The sequence below is a fragment of the Hyperolius riggenbachi genome, chromosome 10 (genome assembly GCF_040937935.1).
Source record: "Hyperolius riggenbachi isolate aHypRig1 chromosome 10, aHypRig1.pri, whole genome shotgun sequence".
NCBI lineage: Eukaryota > Metazoa > Chordata > Amphibia > Anura > Hyperoliidae > Hyperolius > Hyperolius riggenbachi.
In genome coordinates this window covers 228,868,233-228,882,221 of record NC_090655.1, presented here as the reverse complement: position 1 = coordinate 228,882,221, position 13,989 = coordinate 228,868,233, and the positions used below count along the sequence as shown (strand labels likewise).

At 43.6% G+C, this 13,989-nt stretch overlaps 1 protein-coding gene across 1 annotated transcript in view; it reads left to right on the top strand.

Annotated features, from left to right (window-relative positions):
- Positions 1-3,319: 3,319 nt before the first annotated feature.
- LOC137536874 (zinc finger protein 84-like) overlaps positions 3,320-13,989 on the top strand; it is a 46,259-nt gene continuing 35,589 nt past the window's right edge. The window contains exons 1-6 of the mRNA XM_068259057.1: positions 3,320-3,357; positions 3,837-3,915; positions 4,517-4,614; positions 4,708-4,878; positions 4,997-5,060; positions 8,260-9,042. Coding sequence (XP_068115158.1) covers positions 3,885-3,915; positions 4,517-4,614; positions 4,708-4,878; positions 4,997-5,060; positions 8,260-9,042 — 1,147 coding nt within the window. The 5' untranslated portion in view covers positions 3,320-3,357; positions 3,837-3,884. The remainder of the gene's footprint in view (positions 3,358-3,836; positions 3,916-4,516; positions 4,615-4,707; positions 4,879-4,996; positions 5,061-8,259; positions 9,043-13,989) is intronic.

Here is a 13,989-nt window from a genome sequence, read left to right as displayed (position 1 = left end):
GTCCGAAGACTCAGATTATTCACAAGAGGATGATGATGTAGATTTTGCATTCATTCCTGGGTTTGTGGATCAGGTTAAAAAGGCCATCAAGTGGCAAGGAAATATGTCCTCACCAAAACAAAAGAAGATAAGATACTATAAGCATTTGAGTAAGTCTACTGAAGCCTTCCCATTGTTGGAGGAAGTCAGAGATGTCGTGTTGGAAGAGTGGACAAAGACAGTTAAAAAACCTTCTCTTAAGAATAAAATTGTTTAGTTTATGCATCCCACCCTATTGGTTTTGCCTAGTTATTGCCCATGAGTATGATGCCATGGAAAACACCAGGAAATTGGAAAATTGTATACTCACCTTCGGTAATTTTCCTTTCCTGGTGTTTCTCCATGGCAGCATACGGCCCACCCTGGGCTTTCGGCTCGTACTAGTTATGCCAGAATATGGTTATGGAGGGGAAGGGGCTTTTTAAAATCTAGGGACGTCCTAACAGGGCAAAAGGGGAGGGACTTTACCCCATGAGTATGCTGCCATGGAGAAACACCAGGAAAGGAAAATTACCGAAGGTGAGTATACAATTTTCCAATATCACGCCATCTGGCGGCACCCAAGCATTCAACAAACTGAAGAACCTATATTTAATAAATAGGCACAGTTTGGTAATATTTCTGGTGTTCCCAAGATCGCAGTTCCCTCAAATTCACGGAGTTTATTAGATTCCACACGACACTGGTCCTGAGAGATTTTCAGCCCTCTGGATCTTTCGGAACCAGTGCCAGTAAGGTGAAAGTGAGGGACGGTGCTATTAGCGATCCAGACTCCTCGTGTTTGGTATTAGCAGATTCCCCCACTTGTGCTGATTATGAATATTTATTTGGGTTCCTGATATTACCCACGGGCATGCCGAGAGCGGGCAAAATATGAATTGGCCCAAAACCTCTCCCTGCCTAAGGGGGCATTGCCTTATTCAAATTGCAAGGCTGGACTTGTATGTGTCATAACTCCTCCCACCTACAGTGAGGAACAAAACTGACATGACCCAAAAGTCCAGCGTCCTTTACCTTCAATCTGATGCCTAGTAACATCCTGGCAGCCCGCAGAGACACGGGCCAACCTCCATCTTTGAACTTTCTAACAAAGGCCTGTTGGCCACATGGCAACCGCCATTTTGGGACTTTCGCCAAAGACTTGCGATTGCCGCATGGACTACCAATAACGGTATTTGAACTGTATATAATCAGACATCCTGTTCCTTTTCTTGCCTTCTCTCTGTCAATCAATCTGTTCTAAAATAAGCTGTGTGTATGTAGTTTAGAAATAAACTAACGATTTTATCGTTCAGTCTTGTGCCTGTTCTGGTCATCTGATTGCTGCTATAACGAATCTGCCCTCTGAAGAGTCAGTCATACTACCGCATTGTTTTATGATTTGCTTATGATTGTTGATTTGCTAGCTAGGTTGTAAATAACCGTTTCTTCCTTCTAGGATTAGCTAGTACCAGATTTCCTGTGCGAAATCGATAACTTCGTTTCTCGATTATAAATACAATTCGAGATTGCATCATATAGGGACCCAGTAACCTTTCTTTAATGTCACATTGCTCACAGTCTTTAAGCCGTCGGAAGTGACTATTCCCCAAACGGTGACTTGAGTGTGTTGAACGTGATTGGGCTGGCTACCGTATTATGATAGCGGGAGTCTCTTTCCTCCCTGAACTTGAGAGAGTGGTGGCAGTTTACTTTATTTACCCGATTTCCAGCGCGAAATCGATATTTTTAGTTTACCGATTGTATATACAATCAGAATTGTACATGTATGGGCACCTCCAACCAATCTTAACCGTTTACTACGCACACAGTGAATTTGCCTCCAGCAGTCTCTAGTGCATGAGACCTGCATGGCAACAGTGGCCTAGTAATACGGGATTGGTGGATGTTTGTCCCATTACATATTGTCGGCAGCTGCGCGACCAATCTTTATTGTCAGTCTGTTCACCGTACTTCCTGCGTATGCTAACGGGAGCAAATTAGACGGGATTGGCTCGCTCTGTCGCCCTTCTTTTTTCTTACCTCTGACGATCCAGCAACCGGTCTCGTTGTCCGTCTGCGCCCGTACTTCCTGCGTACGCTAACGGGAGCAGATCTCGACGGGATTGCGGGGCTGGATTGTCACAGACAGTATATTGTCCACTCCGATGTTCCACTGTAGTCCGGCTGGAACCTGGGACAGATGTGTTACCTCATTAGGCTATATGGGGAAAGCATTCGCCCGTCCAGGATTATAGCGGCCTGCACAGGCTGACAAGTGTGAATGACTTCTATATATAAAATAGGAGCTGTTCACTGTCAGGTTTGTTGTGTAGTAAAACAGACACATTTTTTTTGTTTTACTGTCAAGTGGAAATGCAAAGGCAGTCACCAGATGAATCGTCCCATAGAGCAATCAGAATCGCTACAGTTTCAGTCTGACAGAGAAAGTTCAATATTATCAAAAGTTACTGCTGCGCTTTTTTCGCTGAATCCGATCTTTCGGTGATTACATTTGTGTGGGGTCCTCCCATTGTTTAACCTGGTAAACAAGCCTCAGACAGTGCTTTACTGTGCAGAAGGCTTGTAGACACTCTGCTCTGTCTCAAGTGAGGTGGCTGCAAATTGAAAAAAAAAAAAAAAAAAGCCTTGTTTAGCAGGAATTTATTGTGCTATAATTTTTACAACCAAAGTAGAATTTATTTTTCAGTCTGAAACCACATGACTATCAGAACTGTCGGTCTACTTACTTCCTGTTCATTGTGGCTCACAGTATATTAGAGGGGTGCAAATTTTGGTTTCTGATTTTATTTGTCATGGTTGAATAGATGTATTATGTTGATATTTATTTACAGTATAATAACCGGCATATACAACCAGAGCCGGACTTCTGGAGAGGCCTCACAGGCATGGGACTAGGGTGGCTGCTGCCCAAATGGATCACTGGACATGGAAAAGGAGTTGCTGCAGATGAAAGAGAATGAAGCAGAAAATGGGAAACAACACATGGAAGATGGGAGAAGCTGCCTAAAGCATTTGTACGTGAAAGGGAGGGACAGATGTGAGGAGGGGGCAGCACATAGAATGGGAAGGAGGCGGCTAAATTTGGAAGGGGAATTAGAAGAAGGCTGGACCTAGTAGCGTAATAAAAAGGTTACATTTTAGGTTTGATAATAACAAAACATCAAGTCAACTTGATTACAAATGAAAAAAGTGCAGTTCTTATTTTCTCCACAAGGTGGAGATCTCAAACAAGGAGGTGGAGTCTACAAACAGGAAGTAGTAATGGATGTGGGAGGAAGTACTGAGGAGACATTGCTGGAACTGGCAAAAGAGGAGGTAATGAGATTTTAATTCATGTTTATTTATGTACAGTTATCACCCCCCCTTTCAAAAAACCAACTCTTATACTGAAATAGTAGAAAGCTTGATACCCATTGTGCAAGTCAGGTTAGAGAAGACTTGCTACTTTGGAGAAGAGACACAGTGTGTACATATGTGACAGTAGACAAGACTGAGACAAGCTAACCAGTAAACAGTATACTCCATATATATCAGCAGTCTTTCCCCTCTGACTGCAGCATCTGCATCAACAATGGAGCACTAGCAGTATGTTTCAGTGTCATGGTGCTCCCTAGAGGTCCTCTTACAGAAGATGTTAGCCAAAACTATGAATTGTGCCACAGATGTTATGGCCCTAGTGAGCAATAGAACTAGACATCTGATGTCACTTCACACGTGTCTGAATGGTGACTGTATCGTGTGTGGCAGTTTCCTGTAAGGTGTCAGTGTGTGTCCCTGTCTATTTCTCTATACAGAAGTGGAAGGATTTAGACAGACACAAGGACCTCTAAAAGGAAGTCAAGATGGAGAATCAGCCACCCCTCGTATCACCGGGTAAGAGAAGATTTTAACTTCTTGTATATGAGAGGGCAGTACACCTTTAGTCACCCGCCCTTAACAAGAGCCAGACTTACTTAAGTATTGATATTGGAGAGCACTGGAGACCTTTTAAAGAACAAAGCAAAGGTGATCTGGGTTTGTTATAAATTGTCTGCAATTATGTGGCAAACGTTTTCAGCACTTACCTGGATCATAGCAGGCCATTGCAATAACTGCTATAAGGTTAATAAAAAGGAGGTGGTGTGATTGTAGTCATGTGCATGTTAGAACACAAAACCAAAGGGTGGGATGGGGAAGGGAGCTGAGTATGGTGTCATTGCAGGTTATGGATAGAATTCAAAGAAGAATAGCATAACATAGTAATGGGCCAGTTTCCACTAGCCTGCTCACTGGCTCTGTGCTCTCTGATTGTCACATGATCATTGGTAGTATGTGTACATAAAAACATCAGCTAAAATCTAGAGAGTTTAACTCTTTTCCATCTAGCATCAGCTACATTTTAATGAATTCAGATCAGGTTTTCTTGATTACTTTGATTCTCCACCCCTGAGGAACTTTAGCAAATCACATCAGTGAGTGTGTGTGTTTCCTACAGATGGATCCAGTAACAGACACCCACTAGAGAGATGTGCAGGTCCTCTTTATTCCCAGGATTGTCCACATGAAGATCACACCATCCCCCATCATCATCAGGTAGTAAGTTTAGTATTTGTTGAGAACTTCTATGTTGTAGAAACCTTGTGTGTCACTAGTTTCATCATTTTCTAATTTGTTGTTTTACTTTAGGGTGAAGATATGATTACTATTAAAGTAGAAGTTGAGGAGGAACAAGAAGAAACGTATGTGAGGGATGATGAGCCCTGTGAGGAGGAGGAACTTCCTTCACAGGTTAGCACAGGTCTTTGCTCCCGTGATTATACACAGGAAGATCTCACAACAATCTCCCATCATTCTCAGGTGTGTGAAACTTGAGGTCTAGAACATTGTGTGGGATGAGACTCTTTGGTGCACTTATGGTTTATTAAAACTTACATCTAAAAACAAATATTTTTGTTTTATAATTCTGTGGGTTTAGAGTGAAGATCTGACTATTGTAAAAGTTGAGGTTAAGGAAGAAGAGCAAGAGGTTTATATAACGGGTAAGTTGCGGCCAGCTGTGGACTGGGAAATGATGCTGAAGGCCAATGTTATGTTGAGAAATATATTGGTGATAAACATTAAATGATTAACTTTTCACAAATAGTTTATGTTTGACTTTTTGTGGACTTCAGGGCTTTTTAGTTCAGAATAACTGATCAACATAGAAAACTTCTATCAATGATGAAAAAGTGAAGCAGTCCACATTAAAGTCCAGCAAAATATCTTCATATACTTTTCCCTCACCTAATTTGGCCAACAGGTGCATTGAAGATACAGTACACCATATGAGGTCCATCTCCATTCCTCCTCAGTATAACATCATAGTACCAACAACTGAGGAGGAGATACTGTACACCATATGAAAGGCCCATCTCCATTCCTCAGTATAACATCATAGCACCAACAAATGAGGAGGGGATACTGTACACCATATGAAAGACCCATCTCCATTCCTCAGTATAACATCATAGTACCAACAAATGAGGAGGAAATACTGTACACCATATAAAAGGCCCATCTCCATTCCTCAGTATAACATCATAGTGCCAACAAATGAGGTGGAGATACTGTACACCATATGAAAGGCCCATTTTCATCTTTCAGTATAATATTATAGTACCAACCATATGAGAGGCCCATCTCCATTCCTCAGTATAACCTCATAGTACCAACAAATGAGGAGACAATACTGTACACCATATGAAAGGTCCATCTCCATTCCTCAGTATATCATAGTATCAACAAATGAGTAGGAGATACTGTACACCATATGAAAGGTCCATCTCCATTCCTCAGTATAACATCATAGCACCGACAAATGAGGAGGAGATATTGTACACCATATGAAAGCCCCATCTCCATTCCTCAGTATAACATCATAGTACCAACAAATGAGGAGGAGATACTGTACACCATATGAAAGCCCCATCTCCATTCCTCAGTATAACATCATAGCACCAACAAATGAGGAGGAGACACTGTACGCCATATGAAAGGCCCATCTCCATTTCTCAGTATAACATCATGGTACCAACAAATGAGGAGAAGACACTGTACACCATATGAAAGGTTCATCTCCTTTCCTCAGTATAACATCGCAGCACCAACAAATGAGGAGGAGATACTGTACACCATATGAAAGGCCCATCTCCATTCCTCAGTATAACATCATAGTACCAACGAAGGAAGAGGAGATACTGTACACCATATGAAAGGTCCATCTCCATTCCTCAGTATAACATCATAGCACCAACAAATGAGGAGGAGATACTGTACACCATATGAAAGACCCATCTCCATTCCTCAGTATAACACCATAGTACCAACAAATGAGGAGGAGATACTGTACACCATATGAAAGGTCCATCTCCATTCCTCAGTATAACATCATAGCACCAACAAATGAGGAGGAGATACTGTACACCATATGAAAGGCCCATCTCCATTCCTCAGTATAACATCATAGTACCAACGAAGGAAGAGGAGATACTGTACACCATATGAAAGGTCCATCTCCATTCCTCAGTATAACATCATAGCACCAACAAATGAGGAGGAGATACTGTACACCATATGAAAGACCCATCTCCATTCCTCAGTATAACATCATAGTACCAACAAATGAGTAGGAGATACTGTACACCATATGAAAGGTCCATCTCCATTCCTCAGTATAACATCATAGTACCAACAAATGAGGAGGAGATACTGTACACTATATGAAAGGCCCATCTCCATTCCTCAGTATAACATCATAATACCAACAAATGAGGAGGAGATACTGTACACCATATGAAAGGCCCATCTCTATTCCTCAGTATAACATCATAGTACCAACAAATTAGTAGGGGATACTGTACACCATATGAAAGGTCCATCTCTATTCCTTAGTATAACATCATAGTACCAACAAATGAAGAGGAGACACTGTACACCATAGGAGAGACCCATCTCCATTCCTCAGTATAACATCATAGTACCAACGAAGGAAGAGGAGATACTGTACACCATATGAAAGGTCCATCTCCATTCCTCGGTATAACATATTAGCACCAACAAATGAGGAGGAGATACTGTACACCATATGAAAGACCCATCTCCATTCCTCAGTATAACATCATAGTACCGACAAATGAGTAGGAGATACTGTACACCATATGAAAGGTCCATCTCTATTCCTCAGTATAACATCATAGTACCAGCAAATGAGGAGGAGACACTGTACACCATAGGAGAGACCCATCTCCATTCCTCAGTATAACATCATAGTACCAACGAAGGAAGAGGAGATACTGTACACCATAGGAGAGACCCATCTCCATTCCTCAGTATAACATCATAGTACCAACAAATGAGGAGGAGATACTGTACACCATATGAAAGGTCCATCTCAATTCCTCAGTATAACATCATAGCACCAACAAATGAGGAGGATATACTGTACACCATATGAAAGCCCCATCTCCATTCCTCAGTATAACATCATAGCACCAACAAATGAGGAGGAGATACTGTACACCATATGAAAGTCCCATCTCCATTCCTCAGTATAACATCATAGTACCAACAAATGAGGAGGAGATACTGTACACCATATGAAAGGCCCATCTCCATTCCTCAGTATAACATCATAGTACCAACAAATGAGGAGGAGATACTGTACACCATATGAAAGGCCCATCTCCATTCCTCAGTATAACATCATAGTGCCAACAAATGGGGAGGATATACTGTACATCATATGAAAGGTCCATCTCCATTCCTCAGTATAACATCATAGTACCAACAAATGAGGAGGAGATACTGTACACCATATGAAAAGCCCATCTCCATTCCTCAGTATAAGATCATAGTACCGACAAATGAGGAGGAGACACTGTACACCATATGAAAGGCCCATCTCCATTCCTCAGTATAACATAACAGAATAGAGGAAGATATACTGTAGATTATGTGAAAAGTTTGACTCGGTTTAACAATATAACATTATCAAATTAGTGGAATTTGTATTTATATTTAAACAAAACAAATTCATATCTTTATATACAGCAATATTTGGTTTGAATGTATACGTCACAGCTTTTATGTTGGTGTGACATTTGTGGCCAATCTGTAAAAGCATTGATTAATTTAAGAGACCTTAGTATGAGACTGTTGACCACAAACAGGAGAATGACTGTGCCATTACTATCTCCATAGATGGACAACATGTCGGGAACACTTTGAAGGGATGTGTTATCTCACCTACATCAAAAGATCCACCTAACCCTACGGAATCTTCCAGTAAATCTAATAATGGGAAACGAGGAGGTGGGAAGTTGGTTATTTGCTCTGAGTGTGGCAAAAGTTACACAAAGACTTCACATCTGGTTTTACATGTCAGACAGCACACAGGGGAGCGTCCTTTTACATGTTCTAAATGCGGAAAGTGTTTTGCAGAGAAAGCAAAGCTCATTATTCACCAGAGAGTCCACACAGGCGAGCGGCCTTTTTCATGTTCAGACTGTGGGAAAGCTTTCGCTGAGAAAGGAAACCTCCTGAAACATCAGAGAATCCACACAGGTGAACGTCCTTTTTCATGTTTGGAATGTGGCAAAAGGTTTTCACATAAACAAGAGCTAACCACCCACCAGAGAACCCACACAGGGGAGCGTCCCGTTTCATGTTCAGAGTGTGGGAAATGTTTCATTAAGAACGGGAGCCTCCTTAGACACCATCGAATTCACACAGGGGAACGTCCGTTTTCATGTTTGGAGTGCGGGAAAGCATTTCTTCAGAAAGCAGCACTTCTGACGCACCAGAGGAGTCACCGGGGTGACCGCCCTTTTTCATGTTCTGAGTGTGGGAAAGGTTTTACTCGGAAGGAATCCCTTCTTAAACATCAGAAAATTCACACAGCTGAGCATCCTTTTTCATGTTCAGAGTGTGGGAAAAGCTTTACAGAGGAAGGACATCTAAACAAGCATCTGAAAACACATTCCCGTTAATGTCTGTGACATACTGTATGTAAAGTGGACAAACAGAGAAATGCACCCTGTATGTGTTTTGAGAGTTTAGCCTGCCTAATTCCCCCACCCACATCTGTGACTAATCACAACTGCAATTTGATCTCTCAGCTGTGTCAGCTCAGGAATCTCCTCTGCCATGGCAGAGCAACTGTTTTTGGGGGATTACAGGATGCTGACAATATGTCCACTGCCATGAAAGCAGGAAGTAGGCACACTTCAGATTTATTGCAGGATTTGTATCAGCTGTAACAAAGAAATGTTTTTCTTGAAAGGACAACTGTAACAAGAGGGATATGGAGGCCGCCATACTTATTCCCTTTTAAGCAATATCAGTCGCCTGGCAGCCCTGCTTATTCATTTGGCTGCAGTAGTGTCTGAATCACACCAGAAACAAGCATGGGGCTAATCTTGTCAGATCTGACAATAATGTCAGAAACACCTGATGTGCTGCATGCTTGTTCAGGGTCTATGGCTAAAAGTATTAGCGGCAGAGGATGAGTAGGATAGCCAGGCAACTGGTGTTGCTTAAACGGAAGTAAATATGGCAGCCTCCATATCCCTCTCATTACAGTTGTCCTTTAAAGGTTATTATGCTGTTGCATATCTTTTACAGCAGAGAGGAACTTCTGAGTTCAGGTCCACTTTAACATGCTGCTGATTATCTTGTTACATTATCCATTATGTGAAACACATTGAATGCAAACTCTTTGTAAAAGGAATCTGTCCTCTCAGCTACTTCCTGCTGACCTTCACATTTATTTGTCTTTCCAGTTATCCTGCTCTGCTTCACTCTGTTCTCCATAAACACTCCAACTCCTCCCTCACAGGTTTTCCCATCTCCCTCCTGCTCTGCTTCTGCTAAACACTCCACCTCCACCTCAGTTCCTGCTCTTGTATTGCAATCCTGCTCTTCTCTGCTTCTGCTTAAAGGGACACTGAAGCGAAAAAAAAAAAAAATTATATAATGATTTGTATGTGTAGTACAGCTAAGAAATAAAACATGAAGAGCAGAGACATAAGTCTAAGGCCAAGTGCACACCGAGCGGTTTTTGGAGCGATCCGCCGGCCGCATCCGCCTGGAAAAATGCTTGGCTAATGTATTGCAATAGGATGGTGCACACCGGCAGTTTGAGGTTTTTGCCAAGCCGCAAACGCGCCTCCTGCTGCGCGTTTGCGGTTTGCTAAAAAACCTCAAACCGCCGGTGTGCACCACACATTGAAATACAATAGCCAAGCGTTTTCACTGGCTGATGCGGCTGGTGGATCGCATACAAAATCCGCTTGGTGTGCACCCGGCCAAATATCTGCTCTCTGCTCCCAAAACCGCTAGCGTTTTGACGATCTGCTAGCGGTTTTGATGTGCACTGGGAATAATATTGTTTCCAGTACAGGAAAAGTTAAGAAACTCCAGTTATTATCTATGCAAACGAGCCATTGAGCTCCACGACTTTCAAAGTCACAGAGAGCTCTGTCTTCTGAAGCTTGTTATCTGAACTGTTAGACACTGTATTTTCCTTTTCTCTGCAGAGGACCGGTGAATAGTTCACTAGCCTGCTCTGTAAAATCATTTAGAATGCTGAGTAGTGTGTAAACTGCAAATATTAGAGAATTATGCAATGTTATAAAAAACACTATACAACTGAAAATAAAAATATGAGAATATTTTCTTTGCTACTAATCTTCTAGTAATTATCCGTACTACACAACCAATTCATTGTATCATTTTTTTTTTTCGCTTCGGTGTCTCTTTAAGGCTTCCAATCCTTCTTCACAAGTTTCCCTAGCCAACAGCAACCAGAAAAGGATCCCGCTGCACCAGATGATTCGGTAGAGTAGAAAATGTCTTTATTGTTTAATCCAGCATCACAGCAAACAGATAAAAGCTCACGTGTATCGGAGCAGACGAGCTTTTATCTGTTCGCTGTGATGCTGGATTATACAATAAAGACATTTTCTACTCTACCGAATAATCTGCTGCAGCGGGATCCTTTTCTGGTTGCTGTTGGACTTTGGTGCTTGGTTTTCCTGCTCCCATTTTGTTTGGTGAGTGCATGTGTAGCGGCCTCTTCATTTTTTGCCTTTCCCCAGCCACTCCCTGCTCTGCCACTGCTACCCTGCTGCACTATTCCTGATAAACAAGACACCACATCCTTCATATGTTCTTCCTCAACTCTTCTCCTGCTTCACTCTTCAGAACATGTATTTGGATGCTGAGCTTATTGTTAGTACCCTAACAATCTCCTTAGTGCTATGCTAGTTCAGTCACCACTGTACCGTGTTGTCCTTATTAACAGCTAGGAAGAAATACCATATAGCAGAATAAGGCCTCTTTTCCACGAACTGTTGAGCTGTGTGTTCATTAAGCAGTTATCAGGCAGCAGTGAGCAGTTACCAGGCAACAACAAGCAGTTACCAGGCAGCAGTGAGCAGTTGTGAGAGTTTGAGAGGCATTTCACTGAATATCAACAGTTCGTGGAAAAGAGGCCTAAGAGACTTTACTAGGAGACCCCTGAGCAGATGGATGTCTGGTTACCCTGTGATTAGTGTAAGCATTTCAAGTTGAGGTTTTGGTCTGTTGATTAAGGCCTCTTTTCCACGAACTGTTGAGCTGTGTGCTCAGCAAGCAGTTGCCAGGCAGCAGTGAGCAGTTACCAGGCATCGACAAGCAGTTACCAGGCAGCAGTGAGCAGTTGCGAGAGTTTGAGAGGCATTTCACTGCCTAGAAAAAGTTCGTGGAAAAGAGGCCTTCGGCAGCTGTAGCAGAGCAGGGAGTAGCTGGGGTACACAATTATGGCTGCATTACAACCAGCTGCATGTAAACAGCCAGTTGCATGTAAACAGCCAGCTGCATGTTAACAAATAACAGTGCAGCAGTGACATATCCAGCTTTAGAAGGAGTACCATGTAGCTGCATTACTGATGAGATGATTTTGAATATGTTTACCAAACAGTAGTGGCTCTGCACCTGACATAGGAGATCTGGGCAGGGATGGGCTTTCGAGTAAGCAACTACTCAAGTTCAAAACTAAAATGAGGCTTGATTGCCTCAGGTGTGACCACGGGAGATGGGGGGTTACTTACCCAGAAGTCCATTGGCTTCTATGCGTCTCTATCCACTCGCACGCGACCTATGGGACGCATTCCATGACTCTCTACCGCACTTCCTTCTTCAAGCCAAAAGGAGGAAGTGAGTCGTGGAACACATCCCATAGGTCGCGTGCGAGTGGATTGAGACGCATAGAAGCCAATGGACTTCTGGGTAAGTAACCCCACGTCTCCCGTGGTCACACCTGAGGCAATCAAGCCTCATTTTCATTTTGAATTTGAGTAGTTGCTTACTCAAAAACACATCCCTGGACCTGGGTTCAAATCTTGGCTCTTCCAGCAGCCTATTCAGTAAGGAGACCTTAGGCAAGACACCCTAACACTGCTACTGCTTACTAAGTGTGCTCTAGTGGCTGCCTTTGCAAGTGCTTTGAGTCTGACACGAGAAAAGCGCTATACAAATACTGGAATTGTTATTATTAAATGGTTGGAGAACATAAGTGACGGTGAGGTTGAGAACCAAAATGGGCCAACAATCAGGGACTGGACATTATTTTTTTAACAAAATGCCTAAAATGCTTACAGGTTAGTGAATCACTGTTTGTGCTACTGCAGCTAAAATGCATTGACACAGTCATGGCCGGATTTCTGGAAAAGCCACAAAGGCCTGGGTCTTGGGTGGCTTCTGCCTAAAGGGGGCAGCTGAACCGAGGAGGCAGCAAATAAAAAGCAACGCATGGAAGTTTAACGATGCTGCCTAAGGGAGTTGTGCAATAAAGAGAGCAGATGCTGTACATGAAAGAGAGGGGCTGCTGTACATGGATGTCACACATAGAGGAGGGAGCTGCACATGGGATGGGAGGGGCTGCTGTACATGCATGTCACACATGAAGGAGGGAGCTGCACATGGAATGGGAGGAGCTGCTGTACATGCATGTCACACATGGAGGAGGGAGCTGCACATGGAATGGGAGGGGCTGCTGTACATGGATGTCACACATGGAGAAGGGAGCTGCACATGGGATGGGAGGGGCTGCTGCACATGGATGTCACACATGGAGTAGGGAGCTGCACATGGGATGGGAGAGGCTGCTGTACATGGATGTCACACATGGAGAAGGGAGCTGCACATGGGATGGGAGGGGCTGCTGTACATGGATGTCACACATGGAGAAGGGAGCTGCACATGGGATGGGAGGGGCTGCTGTACATGGATGTCACACATGGAGGAGGGAGCTGCACATGGAATGGGAGGAGGCAGCTGTACATGGATGCCACACATGGAGGAGGGAGCTGCACATGGAATGGGAGGAGGCTGCTGTACATGGATGCCACACATGGAGGAGGAAGCTGCACATGGAATGGGAGGGGCTGCTGTACATGGATGTCACACATGGAGGAGGGAGCTGCACATGGGATGGGAGGGGCTGCTGTACATGGATGTCACACATGGAGGAGGGAGATGCACATGGAATGGGAGGAGGCTGCTGTACATGGATGTCACACATGGAGGAGGGAGCTGCACATGGGATGGGAGGGGCTGCTGTACATGGATGTCACACATGGAGGAGGGAGCTGCACATGGAATGGGAGGAGGCTGCTGTACATGGATGTCACACATGGAGGAGGGAGCTGCACATGGGATGGGAGAGGCTGCTGTACATGGATGTCACACATGGAGAAGGGAGCTGCACATGGGATGGGAGGGGCTGCTGTACATGGATGTCACACATGGAGGAGGGAGCTGCACATGGAATGGGAGGAGGCGGCTGTACATGGATGCCACACATGGAGGAGGGAGCTGCACATGGAATGGGAGGAGGCTGCTGTACATGGATGCCACACATGGAGGAGGGAGCTGCACATGGAATGGGAG